The sequence below is a fragment of the Saccoglossus kowalevskii genome, chromosome 10 (assembly GCF_978046115.1).
Source record: "Saccoglossus kowalevskii chromosome 10, keSacKowa6.1, whole genome shotgun sequence".
Taxonomy (NCBI): domain Eukaryota; kingdom Metazoa; phylum Hemichordata; class Enteropneusta; family Harrimaniidae; genus Saccoglossus; species Saccoglossus kowalevskii.
In genome coordinates, this window is record NC_140650.1 from 27,993,561 (window position 1) to 28,010,309 (window position 16,749).

General features: G+C 33.1%; 1 protein-coding gene across 1 annotated transcript; it reads left to right on the plus strand.

Moving 5' to 3' along the window:
- The first annotated feature begins 710 nt into the window (after positions 1-710).
- Positions 711-16,330, plus strand: LOC100366377 (ciliary microtubule inner protein 2B-like). The gene is made up of 7 exons (XM_002739655.4): positions 711-918; positions 1,088-1,163; positions 4,558-4,732; positions 13,102-13,332; positions 14,057-14,240; positions 15,633-15,754; positions 16,036-16,330. The coding sequence occupies exons 1-7, from the start codon at positions 827-829 to the stop codon at positions 16,152-16,154; spliced, it is 999 nt and encodes a 332-aa protein (XP_002739701.1). The 5' UTR covers positions 711-826; the 3' UTR covers positions 16,155-16,330.
- The last annotated feature ends 419 nt before the right edge of the window (positions 16,331-16,749 follow it).

The window sequence follows — 16,749 nt, forward strand, 5'->3', positions numbered from 1 at the left end:
AATTCCAAGAGCCCATACAGTATGTAGTAATAGTTAAAATAAAAAAAAAATCAACCAAAGTAAGAATATAAAAAGTCACTGGGATTGTTATCAGATTGCATCAGAACCAATGGTAAATGGATGTTTATCTTATTTGTGTGTGTGTGGAGAATAGTTTAATTATTGGGGTTGTAGTCCGCAACACTAAAATAAAACCACACCGTTTAAACTTAAGTAATTTGTGAATAAACTGCCCAAGATAGTAACTCTGTACATTTTCAAACATTCTTCGTTTCAATAATTTAACAATATCCTTGCATGTTTGAAATGTTGATTCATATTAAATTTGGTAGATTCCAGGCTATTGAATTCGACTGTAATCTACTGGCAATAAATAATGGAACGACAATATTGCAGTGCGACACACTGATATTACTATTTTGCTCACAGTGTTGCTATTGCTGTCTGTGGCAACACTTTGTGTAATGTAGCTATTCTGTTAGCAGAGTCTCATACTGCAATATTGCCGTTCCATTCTTTCTCGTGACCACAATAAGTGTGTATGCTGTGAATAGCCGCGGAATTATATTATACCAGTGTATAATCGTGTTATAATCGGTGCATTGGCCACGCCCCAACGCGGCTAATTGATCACAGGCTAATGAATTATTCATTGATCTGGGTTGCTAACAACGTGACCCTGACAACCAGTCTCGCTGTCGGTAAAACGAGCTCGCGTTGGCAAGTACTACAACAACATTGTTCATCATATGATACAGTGCTGATCCCATTGACAGGGTTATTTTTTCGGCGGAGACTTTGACCGCGCCATTGTGAGCCTTCCAAAATGATGAACGCAGATTTACCCAATTCCACGATGTGGAACGTGGACAGGCGGAGGGAGTTCTGTGCGTTGAAACCGGGAACACAACTGCCAGGGTGAGTGCCGATAAATTCGCTTATATAGTACAGTGTGTAGTATGGCCATTAAAGTAACTTGCCGTGACTTCCGCCCTCGGTAACAGTGCACGGCCAGAAAATGACCGTGGCTTATTACGAGAAGAGTTTACGCAGTTTAATCATTATTACTTGTTTCTGTTTCTCGCAGTTATCGTGGATATATCGAACAGTATAAATACCACATTGGTGATACATATGGGAACGCTACAAACAAGCTTTCACAGGTATGTGTTGTTTATAAATTCACTCAATGTTGCCAAACGCCATTTTCAACTGCATATTTCTTTCCCATTACGCCGTCCAGTGGACTGACTGAGTTTGGGTAAACGGTTCAATTGAGTTATGTATCGTATGTATTGTTCAGATTCATTAACCAGTATCCTCGGTAGTTAGTGCATTTTTAAAGCATAGACGCGTTTATTGCGGTAATTGTAATTCATTCACTCTGTTCAAAGAAAATATGGCGTGGACATGTACGACAGTAAGACCCATTCCGCGTCGTATCTGAGCTTTTCTGAGGGAAATCGCTGTTTATAACTGCCGTGGGTGTTGCTTGTGTGTTGTGGGATTAACGTGGAGAGGCAGAAACAAATATAACACGTTATTTTGAAGGGGTGGTCTCAATTTCCTACCTGCTGCGAAATGTCAGTTTTGCTTGTTTGAGAATGAATGTAGATCGTTTTCAGTTGTTGTTTTGCGTGTCGGTGAGGCATACATAAAACGCAGTCATTCGGTCAAATTTAGAAACAGCACCGGGTATCAAGTTGCCCATAATGAACACAGAAAACATAAGTTTGGATACCCAAAACCTCATTTGACCCGAGAATGATGTATGTTTTCACCAAAATTATTTCTATTGTTTGTGGAATAACGTCGTTGTGTTTGCAGACGGATTACTGTAGCGGTTTCGCCGCCTACAGACGTGCGGAGGTCGTTTTTTATCGCTTAATTTCCGCGATTATGCCAAATCTTTTAATCCGCTAGTATCTGAGCAGTATTTATTGTTTTGTTGGGCGTATAACATTGACACCAACCGAAAACGTAACGTGCGTTTAATTTCTTTTCGTAACTTTGATGAAGCACTGGACTGTGGAAGCCATACTTTTATCACGAACACTGTGATCATTTTTATTCTCCCCTCCCCACTCATATATCCCCGGTTGCTCAGAAGCCATGAATGTCTGTCGTGCAGTACATTGAAAGAGTTGGCCTTGGTAAATTGACTGCTGCACTTGTTACCAGTATGACTGTGTGTTGCTGTGTGACCAAAGAGGTCCGAAATCTCTTGTATTGTCACTATTCAACTGTTACGTGAGAGCTTGCGTTGTTTTTCTCATAGTTTCGCCTGTTGTGTATCTATTTGGTTAACGGAGTGCCACTGGCGTCTGTCAACACAAAGGCACAACACTCTTAGAAATCGGAATATATACATGAAAACATTGCATCCTCTTTCCAATCATGCGGAAATAAGGAGACATGGTGATTGATATCCCCTCTATCCCTGTGATTTGAAGGAAAGTACTGGTAGTGAGGATTAGGATTTGTCATGGTTTGTGATTGTCAGGATTTTTGAAATGTCAGAATTAGTCTCTATATAGAGACAACATTCTGTGAATATTTTTTAAATAATATTCAAAAATGAAAAATGTAATAAAGATCAGTCTTCGGTTCTTCCTCTATGTAATTTCTTGTTAAATGTGAAAATTCTATTTCTAAATGTAGTGCAGTACAAAACAGAAGACTATGTTTTAGTGGTGTCTGTATCAAAATGTGGACAAATCTACATTTAAGAATCTGGTACAAGTACAAGCTGTGATTGATTTTTGGTACAAAATATTTTGGTTGTAGTGTCTTAATTAACTTTAGCACTTAAACTGCTAAAAGCTTTCCCAGATAGTCACAGATTGTCAATGTCTATTGTATAAAAAATCTCCAGTAGGCAATGGGTTAAAAAGGTTTACCCTGTGTCTGAACAGACTTACCCAATAACTATAAAATATAATCATCATGTGTTAGGCTAGTGACAGGTTTTGATTTGTTTTTGTATCAATCTGTGCATATTAATGACCTTATCTGAATATATACATACACATTGTGTTACAATGTATCAGCATGCTCAGGGTTCTTGTATTGTATGCTATATGGATTTTGTACTGCATTACATTGTACCTACATGATGTATTACTGTACTTGTGTAAGATGCTATTAATGCATGTAAATCCGGATAGAGTTAAGTGGACCAATCAGCATAAAACATCACTTAATTGCAACAACATTCCCATGCCTAATATACATTTAACCTTTTGACCATTACTGGATGCCTTTCAGAAGTGGTGAAAAATTGTTTTATCTATACTTTATTTGATGTTGCATTGTGGCATTTAAGGTTTTTTGCCACAGACTACTTGCACAGAAAAATATTTCCTGGATTATTTTCCCCAAAAGATTCTTTTTTTCACACACACTTCGCCAAAAAACACAACTTTTTCTTTGATTTCTAGAAATATATACAAGTGTATCTTTTTTTTTTATTCTGAATGTTTCTAACATGGAATGACAGCCATGCTTTATTGTACTTAGATCTATGTCCATTTTTAGGAAAGGACTTCAATTAAGACTATTATTGTTATTATTACAATCCTAAATTGTATTGCGTGAGTATGCATAATGAAAAGTTTGAAAATAGACCATTCTACATGTTCTTATATTAATACGTAACAACTATTTTGGTGATAAATTTATATGTATTGTCACAAAGCTGCATATGATTAATAAAAAGACAATTTTATATTGTAAAACATATATTTATTTAGAATCTACAAACACAGGATTTGGTGGGCTTTAGAATTATCTCTATAAAATTATTTCCAATAGTAACCATATCATGGTTGATAACGTTGCCTTAAAATTAAATTAAAAACAGGGTTGTCAACAAATTTGCTCAATTCAAGATAAGGTGATGTACGTCATGAGTGGCAATTTTATAATTTTGTTTGAATTCTGTTTTTTTTATTACTCTTGGTCTGCATTACTGGTGGCCATTTTGAAATCGGCAAAATGCATTAAAGTCTGACAGTAGAATTAGAATACTTTATTTTTGCAATTTTAATGAAGCTGCAAAAATCCAGTCCAATAAAAATCCTTGTTTGCCCTGTGTTATCTGAAATTTAAGACAAATCAGTCACAATAAAATACGTGTACACATGTCAACTCAGTTTACAGTTTTGTCAATTCCAACTATTCCACAAATAAAGCATGAAGCACCCCTTGTTTTTGTTGATTTTTAAACTTTTACTAGCAGGTACATAAATAATATTAATAAATATATATTATCAAGATTTAACTAGATAATTCCTGGTATGATTGCAACACATAAATGAATAAAAATGAATCAAAGAAGGTATTTTGCGCACATTGCATATAAAACACGTGTGTATGCCGCTAGGAGTGGACATTGAATTGTGTTGAAATCAATGTTGATCAACTTAAATCTCACACATGTGTTGCACAATGACTACCATCCTTCAATTGATAGAATTCATGTAGACATTCAATTTAAATTCATATGTTTTACAATAATGACTTCACCATGTTTTTTTTTGTTTTTGTTTTTTGCAGAGAGATAGGCATCCAATTGCAGCAGCGTGGCCGCATAATTATTTTGAAACTAGCACAAAATATGTCGGAACAGGATCAGCTGGTGCCGAAGTACGAGAGAGGATTCCAAAACATAATTTACCAGCATCCACTGGTGATAATAAACTTACAGAGAGTATGGTTCCAGGCTATACAGGTAAGGTTTGACTATCATCTACAATGTTAACATTATTCTGTAACTTTTCGCTATAAATGTATATTTTACATTTCAGTTTGGAATATGTTTCATAAAGAAAAAAGCGTAACAAATTCTTGCCATTTTGAATCAAAAAATGGTTGCAAAATAGTTTTCGTCTGTCCCGTTATAGCTATCATGTTGTAATATTATTTAGCCCCCTGCAAAACTCTATTGGTTTTCCCTTTATAGCTATCATGTTGTAATATTATTTAGTCCCCCCCCAAAACTCTATTGGTTTGTCCCTTTATAGCTATCATGTTGTAATATTATTTAGCCCCCTGCAAAACTCTATTGGTTTGTCCTTTTATAGCTATCATGTTGTAATATTATTTAGCCCCCCCTCCACAAAACTCTATTGGTTTGTCCCTTTATAGCTATCATGTTGTAATATTATTTAACCCTCTGCAAAAGTTTATTGGCCTGTTCCTTTATAGCTATCATGTTGTAATATTATTTAGCCCCCTGCAAAACTCTATTGGTTTGTCCCTTTATAGCTATCATGTTGTAATATTATTTAGCCCCCTGCAAAACTCTATTGGTTTTCCCGTTATAGCTATCATGTTGTAATATTATTTAGCCCCCTGCAAAACTCTATTGGTTTTCCCATTATAGCTATCATGTTGTAATATTATTTAGCCCCCTGCAAAACTGTATTGGTTTTCCCTTTATAGCTATCATGTTGTAATATTATTTAACCCTCTGCAAAAGTTTATTGGCCTGTTCCTTTATAGCTACCATGTTTGTAATATTATTTAGCCCCCTGCAAAACTCTATTGGTTTGTCCCTTTATAGCTACCATGTTTGTAATATTATTTAGCCCCCTGCAAAACTCTATTGGTTTGTCCCTTTATAGCTATCATGTTGTAATATTATTTAGCCCCCTGCAAAACTCTATTGATTTTCCCTTTATAGCTATCATGTTGTAATATTATTTAGTCCTCCCCACAAAACTCTATTGGTTTGTCCCTTTATAGCTATCATGTTGTAATATTATTTAGCCCCCTGCAAAACTCTATTGGTTTGTCCCTTTATAGCTATCATGTTGTAATATTATTTAGCCCCCTGCAAAACTCTATTGGTTTTCCCGTTATAGCTATCATGTTGTAATATTATTTAGCCCCCTGCAAAACTCTATTGGTTTTCCCGTTATAGCTATCATGTTGTAATATTATTTAGCCCCCTGCAAAACTCTATTGGTTTTCCCATTATAGCTATCATGTTGTAATATTATTTAGCCCCCTGCAAAACTGTATTGGTTTTCCCTTTATAGCTATCATGTTGTAATATTATTTAACCCTCTGCAAAAGTTTATTGGCCTGTTCCTTTATAGCTACCATGTTTGTAATATTATTTAGCCCCCTGCAAAACTCTATTGGTTTGTCCCTTTATAGCTACCATGTTTGTAATATTATTTAGCCCCCTGCAAAACTCTATTGGTTTGTCCCTTTATAGCTATCATGTTGTAATATTATTTAGCCCCCTGCAAAACTCTATTGATTTTCCCTTTATAGCTATCATGTTGTAATATTATTTAGTCCTCCCCACAAAACTCTATTGGTTTGTCCCTTTATAGCTATCATGTTGTAATATTATTTAGCCCCCTGCAAAACTCTATTGATTTTTCCTTTATAGCTATCATGTTGTAATATTATTTAGCCCCCCCCCCCTCCAAAAAACTCTATTGGTTTGTCCCTTTATAGCTATCATGTTGTAATATTATTTAGCCCCCTGCAAAACTCTAATGGTTTGTCCCTTTATAGCTATCATGTTTTTAATATTATTTATAAACAGCCCCCCTGCAAGACTATCGTTCTGTCCCTTCATTGCTTTCCTGTTCTTATATTATCCCTTTTGTTTTGTCTGTCCTGTATCTGGTTTTGTATCCTATAGCAGCCTCTGAAAACCACATTTCACCAAAATATGAATACAAATATGAATAACAATCAGTCAATAACAATCAATAAAATTGTTTTTCTTCTTGCCAGCCTTTATCAACCAGTTAGAACTATCATAAAATAAACCCACGTAATATTGACTTGTAGTCAATGGGAAATGATATCCATTTAAAAAATTAACAAAGAAAATCTAGAGCAAAATCTAAAATTATATTAATATTGTACTAATATTAATATGATGGCATGGCATTCCATGGGTCACTATATCACACATGTCTAATAGTTACACAACTGTAGTTACAAATTTATTACAAATATATTTGGTACATTGTTTGCATGAATGACTTTAAATTTATGGTTACATTTAGTGTTGCAACAGTCAAGTAAATTATTTGGTATACATATTGACTAATTAACCTTGATTATAATATTCCAAAATGTTGTTGAAATATTGAGTCAAATAAATTATATGATGTGTGAAGTGGCAGGCTCTAGTTAAGTCTAATCTCATAGCAAATTTACAAATTAATAGTGTAAACTACATACGAGTACTCCATGGTGTCCCACAATTCACTGGTGCAATCCCAGGGATTGACAACTTATTTTTTAACCCACACAAGGTCAAAGGTCAATTTAGCTTGATTTGTTAGACTGCTGAGTGTATTACATATCGTAAATAGCTGACAGTTAACCGCAAGATTGTGAATATAGTCACCAGTTGCAAGGCGTCCATGGTGTTGTCCAACTACTTGCACTCTGAAATGAGTATAACATTGACACCAACAGGAGCACTTGTATGTGAACCTTAATTACATCCACTAGATAACTGAACAAAAGAGCATCTATGTTGCTAGGTTTTTATCGCCAGCCTTGGTAAATAGCTATAGCTAGTTTATAGGGGTTTTATGTTGAGAACAGATTTGGTGTTTACTAGCACTCTATATAGGAAACCCTGCTTGTGTTTGAAGTCAACTAATGAGCAAAATTTTTTTAGAAATAATTTAACTTTGTTATATTGTTAACTATTTTATCTATCTATGTGTGTGTGAAACCAGATAAAAACAAATTACACGACCTCAATTAATTTTTTTTTACCATAATTTGATATGAATGCAGCATTTAAATAAATGATGTACAATAGGTGTATGTTAATGATTACATAACTGTATGTCCAGATTCACTTATTATATTTAAAGAAATAAAGTCTTTGTCTTAAGAAATTTTGTTGATAACTTTTGAATTAATGTTTATCTCCTGCTGCCTATTTGCACCAACACTTCTATTTAATACAATGAAAAAATTTCAAATTCATCGTTAATGTTACAGCCAATAAATCTTGGTGTGAACTTTGACCTGTTGTTTGTGCTGCATTTATGTGATGTCTTTGGTGTTTGTTAAGGTTCATGTGTGGTAATAAGGTTTAAGTATCTATTATTTACCTGCCACTCCTTTTTCCCCGCCTTTGAGTGAAAAGTAGTGACAGAATTGCAATTTAAAAAAAAAATTCTTAAAATAGTTTTAATTAAAGCTGTTGTTTCATTTATTTGGGATTGTTTTGTGGAGTTCTTAATGAATAATCATGAATTTTCACAGTGCGATTTATATTTTATTTAATGTCAATAATTAATAATAATTAGTTTAAAAACACTTTAAAATAAATTTTGAAAATATTGATTTTATTCCTCGCCTCTAAATCCATACATAAAATAAAACCTCCAGTCGATATAATAAAAAAGAACTGAACAGATCAGGTTTGTTGTAGTACTATGACCTTTGTTGCTATGCCAACATCAGTGCTGCTTTGTTGAATTGCTCATACATATTTATTGGGGTCATTTAAAGAACCACCTTGTTAAACAATGATTTGTAGATATAAAGGAAATTAAAAATAAATATAAGGCATTGATCAGATCGGTGTCTGTATAGCTTGCATGTGCCTTGCCAACATCAATATTGCCAAAGCCAACAAATGTGCTTGTACTCACAGTACTTTGCCAATATACCCTGTGGTGAGAAAGAAAAACACTGCGTTTCACTGACTCAACAACTGTAGACTGTTTTGTTTTCGTAGTACACATTCCTAGCATAGGAATAAAGGATCTCGTTGGTGATGACTAGCCAAGTCTGACATTCATCTCTTATGACCCGAGTGTCTTATTATTTCAGATTTAAATTCAAAATATTGAAAGAAAAATGTTATGTTTTAGTATTATCTCAGACTAACTCCATTTATTTACCAAAGCACTAAGGTTGGGCCAAACATTACATCTCTGAATGTTATGTTTTAGTATTCTCTCAGACTAAATCCATTTATGTATACCAAAGCACAATGGTTGGGCCGAACATTACATCTCTGATTCATGTCTGAAACTTTAATCATTAACCTAAACAACACTCATTACCATGGTAACTGAGGTAAAGGGTTGGAATTATGATTGTTTTGTTGCTTTGTATTTATATTATATGCAGTAATTATATATTTGTATAAGATAACTATGTTCTAGTATACCAGCGTGGCTGTTTTTTACATATAATTATATTTATGAAATAATTGCTATTGAAGGTTTTTCATTTATTTGTTACTAATCAAATATCTATGATCCTTATTTAAAAAAAAAAATGTTTTTTTGCCTGGCAACAGTTCTGGACATTGAATGTCACTGTTGTACGTGCAAACTGCAAGTGCTAATGCTGACATTAGTGCATTCTTGCCACAGAAGTCATATTCATGTTTGGCAATTTAATGCGCTATCCTGGCATCAACCATGCTCGGTCGAACACAAGCACCTGTGGACCTGAACCAAGGTTCCCCCAAAGTTACATTTATTAGTGCATTCATTGAGTCAGTGGCACACTCATCCATGGGGTCAACCCGTTTTGGTGTGCAGCCTGAGGTAGGATTTGAACTTGGGTCTATTGATCACGAGTCTGATGCTACATTACATGTAGGGATTGATAGTTTTTTAATAAAACCTTTATGAAAAAATGTTTGAATGGCTTATATCTCATTTGGATTAGTAATTATATAATCTGAGATTTCTTACCAAATTCTCCATGAATGAGTAAAGCCTGGTATTTAATTACTTTGTCATTATAGAATGTAACTTTACTTATCAAGTGTAGCAGTCACATGAAGCCATTTATCATTTTTTCCGTAATCCCCCCCCCCTCCCGCCAAGTGACAAATCTGATTGGTTCTTGCATGCAATTTTGATATCAATAACTAGTCACCTCCTAAAATTCCAAAACATAACTTGTTTGGTGAGTAGTCAAATTAGTTTTGTGATAAGTGTAAAATATGGTCAATCTGATAACTTAATACATTCATTAATGTTCATTTTTGTTTTAAAGTGGAATTTGACAATTTTGCTTTTCTAATGCTTCCAACCTTATCGTGGCAATGCATGTAATTTGTTTCCCTACTGTTCCATCATTACTGCTTGCCGAACTGGCCCACAATTTAGTTAAAATGTTTTCAATATTGTCTCTCTATAATCATATGTATATTAATGGTTCGTGGCATCGCCTGTTGACGTTAATTTCCCCTATTTATTTAGGCTATCCGTGGATGTGTTAATCACAGCCAATAAACTGGAAGCACTTAAGTTCGAAGAACGGCATTCCCGTATGCAAATGAATAGAACACATTGAGAAGTTTAAAATGCACACACACACATGATTCTGATGTTAGTTTCTTCTGGCAGGACAGCTAGTAATACATACATGTGATAAATAGAATATCATAACCCATGATATCAGATTTATTAAGCTTGCTTTTCTGAGTATATATAAATATATAAAACCCTGAATATGCATCACAGGTTTGTTAAAAAATCAAAATCAAAAATAAATTTTAATGACAATTTTAAAATAAAATGAATATTTAAAAATTGTTTCACACTGATTTTTGACAACTTCTTTTGTTTTTCTGATCCTAATCCTTCTTATAAACCCACAATTTTGCAACAACTAGAATGCAACAACAATTTCCAATTTCTGGCACTCCACATTCAATTACAGTGTAAACTGATGTCTTTGAGAAACCATTAATCCATTAGAGGGCTGTTAACTGACCAGTGTATAACTAATGTCCCAGGAGAACAAAGCTAATGTTTTGTAGTAGCCTGCCCTAGCAACTGTTAATTCAATAGCATCAATGTATTCAGTAAGTATGGCACAAGAAGACCTTGAGAGTGGTGACTTCAAACTACTGTGTCTGTTGACACCACTTATATAGTGCTATTTCTATAACTGTCAATTGCAACTTATAGGTATTCAGTTAATTGTCTTCGCTCATATCACTTGAGAAATTAATAAGAATACTTGAGTACAGACAGGCACCCTATTCTTGTCATTAAAGTTATACTTGGTATCACATTAGTCTTGTGTTTATTTAGCATTAGTTCAGTCCATTAATTGGCCATTAAGTTTTTGTACATGGGAAATTGTTCGAGAATCGTACACTCATACCTCGTTAAATCATGCACTAATTTCTATATCAGTTGTTGATGTACTGTGAAATACTTTATTTTAGCTTGGAATTAATTTCCGCTATTTTCGCTGCAGGAATGATTCAGTGTAAATAAAATCCAGCGAATATACCTTTTTTCCTGTTTTTCACATTCAACTCGTCAGAAATCCAGTGAAAATAAATTCCATACAAAACACCCAAAAACACTTTAAAGCGAAAATTAATTCTAGCGAAAATAAAGTATTTTACAGTATTGCATTATTGTGAACCAAGTCTATTGAAAATACTTTCAAACCCCAACTCTCTCAATGTCCATTCTCTTTAACAGTTTATTTCATTTCACTGGCAATAACAAGTCAATACCAATGTCTTTTTTTTGCCAAGGGAATGATAGTTTAGGTATTGTTTAAGTTAATATCTGCATTCATTCTTGTGAATTCCACACTTTCTTTGTTTATGGTTGTAAATAGCAACAGTTATATGGAGATTTACATAGTTTTTATTAACCCCAGTAGGTTCTGTTTTTTTGAGATTAAGGGATTAGAATTCATTGAAGAAGTTAACTGGGTTCGGACCTGCACTGAATGTCAAAAGTTCTGGCTATAATCCTCAGTACTGTGCAGTGAGTTGGATGAGCAGTCCAAATAAACATGTCATTTATGCTTCTAGTTTCTTTTGATCATACCACAAATTGATTTATTTGTAATCAACAAAACTACAAGGCATTGACTAGACAAGTTACATGTTAATATATGTTGCACCCACTTTGTGGGCAACTGTTTCCACCAATATTTTGTTTATCATTGTGTTTGAAAAGTAACGGTTCCTGTTCGATCACAGTGATATAATATGATGAATTCGGACCAAGACAACACCAAATCTTAACAGTGAAAGAAATATTGATTTAAAAAGATATTACTAAGGAAAGGAATTCTACTGATCATCAAACACTGTTAGCATGCAGACAAAACTCTCATGGTTAGGTTTTATGTCTAATTAGCATAAATTAGCATATACTATAGAACAAAACTGTTTGACCACTCTTTTCATACATGTAATTTTACTACTATGTAACCCACTACAAATTGGGTAATTACCACTACAAGATATTTATCTGTATATAGTAATGTAGAAAGATAAATACAATTCATAGCATTAATATAGTGGATTACTTGGTTATTCTCTAGGTTTCAAATTCACTGGTTTGAGAAAAAACAATATACTCTGTTGTTAAATTTGTTAAATATTCACTAAGTTAATCAGACACACTTAACCTTAAGTGATAATAAAATCTAGCTAAATGTTAAGCCATGTACAGTAGTTGTGCTGTAGATAATTGTACAGTGTTTTGTCAGTTTTTATTTGAAAATAAAAACCAGCTAAAATTTAAGCCATGTACAGTAGTTGTGCTGTAGATAATTGTACAGTGTTTTGTCAGTTTTTATTTGAAAATAAAAAACAGCTAAAATTTAAGCCATGTACAGTAGTTGTGCTGTAGATAATTGTACAGTGTTTTGTCAGTTTTTATTTGAAAATAAAAAACAGCTAAAATTTAAGCCATGTACAGTAGTTGTGCTGTAGATAATTGTACAGTGTTTTGTCAGTTTTTATTTGAAAATAAAAACCAGCTAAAATTTAAGCCATGTAGTTGAGTTTTAGGTTCTACAGTATGTTGTCATTTTTTATATGAAATACACATCATGATATGTTGAAAGCTATTTCAAATTATTGCAAATCAAATGTACTAGATACATGTATATACCTGGTATATGCATTTACTGTATGATTATTAGTTTAAACTGAAACTTTGTTTTCATAAATTCCTATAGAAGAAGTAACTGCATTGAATTGAAAGCTCATCCTGAGGATGTGGGCACTTATATATTCTGGGAATCATATAAACTAAGTCTGTATTAAAGTTTGAAATCAAATTTATTTTTATGTAATTTTTATATTCGCAGGTTATATTCCCAGAATGCCTTTCAAGTTTGGTGGCACATACAAAGAAGATTGTGATGTCTGCATTGACGACTTCCTCACAAATACTAAAAAACATGGAACAAACGTTCATGAACTTAAACAAACTGTTAATGGCTATCCCAATCTGAACGCTGTCACGAAAGATGATGATAGAGTGATCAAACGACTGAATGACTTCAGAGATAGGAATCCTACAGCACCAATTTTACTAGGTATGTAGTGTTTGGTAGCAATTTTACACACAGTATTTTACATTTTTCTAGGCGAGTGTTTACATGTAACACTGGTAAAGTGGGAATATACTGGGTATTTGTATAAATTTAGTTCAAGATATTCATAAATGTTTAGAATAAATATATACAAAATATTGAAAGTCTGTTATAGAAATCATTAATAATCATTTTTAAATACATTAATATTTGTTTTAGAAAAAATATTATTAAAGTAAATTGTAAATGCATCAGAAAAAAAGATATTTTAATGCTATAAAATTAATGTAGATGGGTGGAGTGTTGTAGCAGTGTTGTTCAGAGTCAACTAAGTTTACTCGTTGTAGCATTTTGTTATTTAGAACACACAGACAGCTGGCGTACACATGATAATAAAATAAATGTGATCAATTTACCAATACAAACGGTATTTGAAACTAAACTTCTTATCCAACTCAGGAGCCAATCAGTGATGACCTTACAGTTAGATGAGGATTTCGGTTTCAAATACTTGTACCCCGGGAATGTGAACTTGTGTAATTAGGTATTCGTTTCGCAAGGGATTTTTCCACACAAAAACGATGAATTTGGCCAATTTTTTTTAGTGTTGGCTCAATGTTAAATGATACATTAGGTGTCTTGATCACTATTATTATTATTGCAAATATATTTATAGTATTCTCTCAGTCCGAAGGAGAAACATTTCACTTTTATTTTGTGTTTTCAGAAAGTAGAAAAACACCAACAGAAGCACCAATGCCTGGTTATCGTGGGTTCATACCAAGGAAAGGAGTGACAGAGTTAGGACTGGGAGGGCGCTACCACACTGTATGCAAAGACTCATTAGAAGTGTTTGACCATGAAACACAAAGACACATGGCAAAGATTGGAAAACCAGTGATACCCCCAAGGTATGTTATCATCAGAAAGTTAAAACACAGTATGAAAGTTGCACTCTAAGGTCATTCCTGTGAATTTATTGGATTCTTGAGACTTTCATGTGAAATATTTAATATTCTATATTTGTGGAAAATGAAAAATAAACATTTGTCAAGAATTTTGATTATCGTTCTGATATGCATATATTCACAAAGATTCAACTCTGTTTTGAATTCCTGTGAGCCATTGTAAATCAGAACAAAGAAGAAGTGAAATATTTGTTACTATCATACCATGAAATATGTCACATAATATTCCTATGATCCAAATGAAGTAAAACTAAATAAAATTTTCCCTCGATTTGCTCATCTAAAATGTGTACATTCTTTAAAGGGGAAGCAGAAACTATTATGCACCTGATGATATGCTGTTCTTTTGTTCATTTGTATTGTGAGAAATTTGTTGAGCGATGAGGAAAACAAACAGGGTTTAGAAATATTTGATGAAACAATTCTGTTGGGAGATCCACATAAGCCATTAATGCTTAAATGGGATCAATTTGTGACTATGTAAAAGTATTTCATGCGATTCTTAAGTAAAACCGAAATGTAGTTTTAAGAGACTTGACTCAATAAAAAATATCTTTAAATAAAAAAAAGAAGAAAGATCCAAATGAAGCCTAATGAGTGATCGCAGAGTGCAAACTTAAATAATTATGGCAGTGGCATAACATAAAACCATATAATATTTTTCCATATTAGAATTTTGAATCGAATTTATGAATTTCGCCTTGGAATTCATTTTCTGTACTGAACCGCCACTACTGCTAAGACAAAATGAAGGATGCTAATAAAACTAGCCAATAGTTAAATTGTTGTCACTGTGGCTCTATAACAGTAAATACATTGATGGTTCCAAGAAATAATTATTTGTTTAATCGCAGCCGATAAAATGGCTGCAATGCTTATTTATAGATTGGCATTGCTGGATGCAAATGAATAGAATGTTATTAGATGCTTATGATGTTCACACTCAGTTTTATTGTCAGTTTTTGTGTTTAAAACCCAAGTGAAACAGCAGAGAGTTGCTTATATGTGTGTAATATTATATTTAATTCATATGTACTAATTATCAAAAGCTTAAAAATATGAAAATTACCACATGGGTTTAATAAATACTCTAATTAAATATTACTCATTTGATATCCTCTATATATTGTGTTATCAGTTATTAAATCATTTTGCCATCAGAATTTATTATGTCTATTTAGTAGTATTGCATTGTACCACTTCCTTTTATTCATTCATTCTTTCAAACTAATTTGATGTCTAGAATCATAAAGTTGTATTCATAATATTGTCGCAGTGATTGAGCAAAGTAAATACTTCAATACTAAAACGTCAAAACAATTCTACTTCATACAGGAATGAAGCCGAGGCAGTGGGTGTGACGGGTGTAGAACTCCCACGTCAGCATCCTGACGCCAATAGCCGTAGACTTTACAAACAAAATGGAATGGTTCCAAAATATACAGGATATTTACCCCGTAAGTATCAACATTTCTAATATTTGTATGAACAATTACGGTTTTATCAATGTCTTAGAAATTTGTAGATTTTTTGTGAATAAACTGTCAATGAAATGTTGTGGATTGGCATGTACGGTAGATTTAAGATTAAGCTGCACATGGCAATCTTAACAGATCATTTTTATCTCAACATTGAACTTTTAAAACATGGACCGACCAAAGCTAAATGAAAAAGAGTGAATTACTTACATAAATAACTTCACAAACTTCAATAGTTATTATGTTTTTTTTTTTTACAGAAATGCGATACAGATTTGGAAACACCTATGGAGATACATCTCGATCTCTGCCTGTTTGCTACCATAGCCGTCCAACTTTTGGTGAATATATTCGTACACAGAGATCAGCTAAAGTTTAAAGAAAATGTATTATTAAATGGGGTTTATGTTAAAATAGAGGGTTTGGGTATGAATCCAGAAATGAATGATGGAAAGAATACCACTGTTAAATATACACTTTTCTGTATTTTCACTGTATGGCATGAACAGCGCCCTCAGACAAGTTCAAGAATAAAGAGTATCTTGTCATTACTGATATTTTTAGTTTTATTACCATGTTATTTATGTAATTTGAAAGAAAAAAACACTGATCTGCAATGACAAACATTTCATAATCTTTCCTAAAAATGAACAATAGTGCCAACAATGAAGTTTTATGTGTTATTTTACCCCGCTGTACCAAATGAGGTATTGTTATAATAAATACCTTATACTAACTGTTATGCACCCATCATTCATAATAGCAGTTTTAATGATGGGAAATGTGTTTTTTAGGTTCAAGGTAACTTCACCCAAGTGCAAATAGTTAATAATTTTGAACTTATTGTCAAATATTGACCCTTTTTAGTGCAGCCGCAAGACATATAGGTTGGGAGGCACACAATATTACATGTATTGATACAAAATAGCACAGGAGAGATAGTAGACCTTGCAATGTCAGAATTTTTCATAACA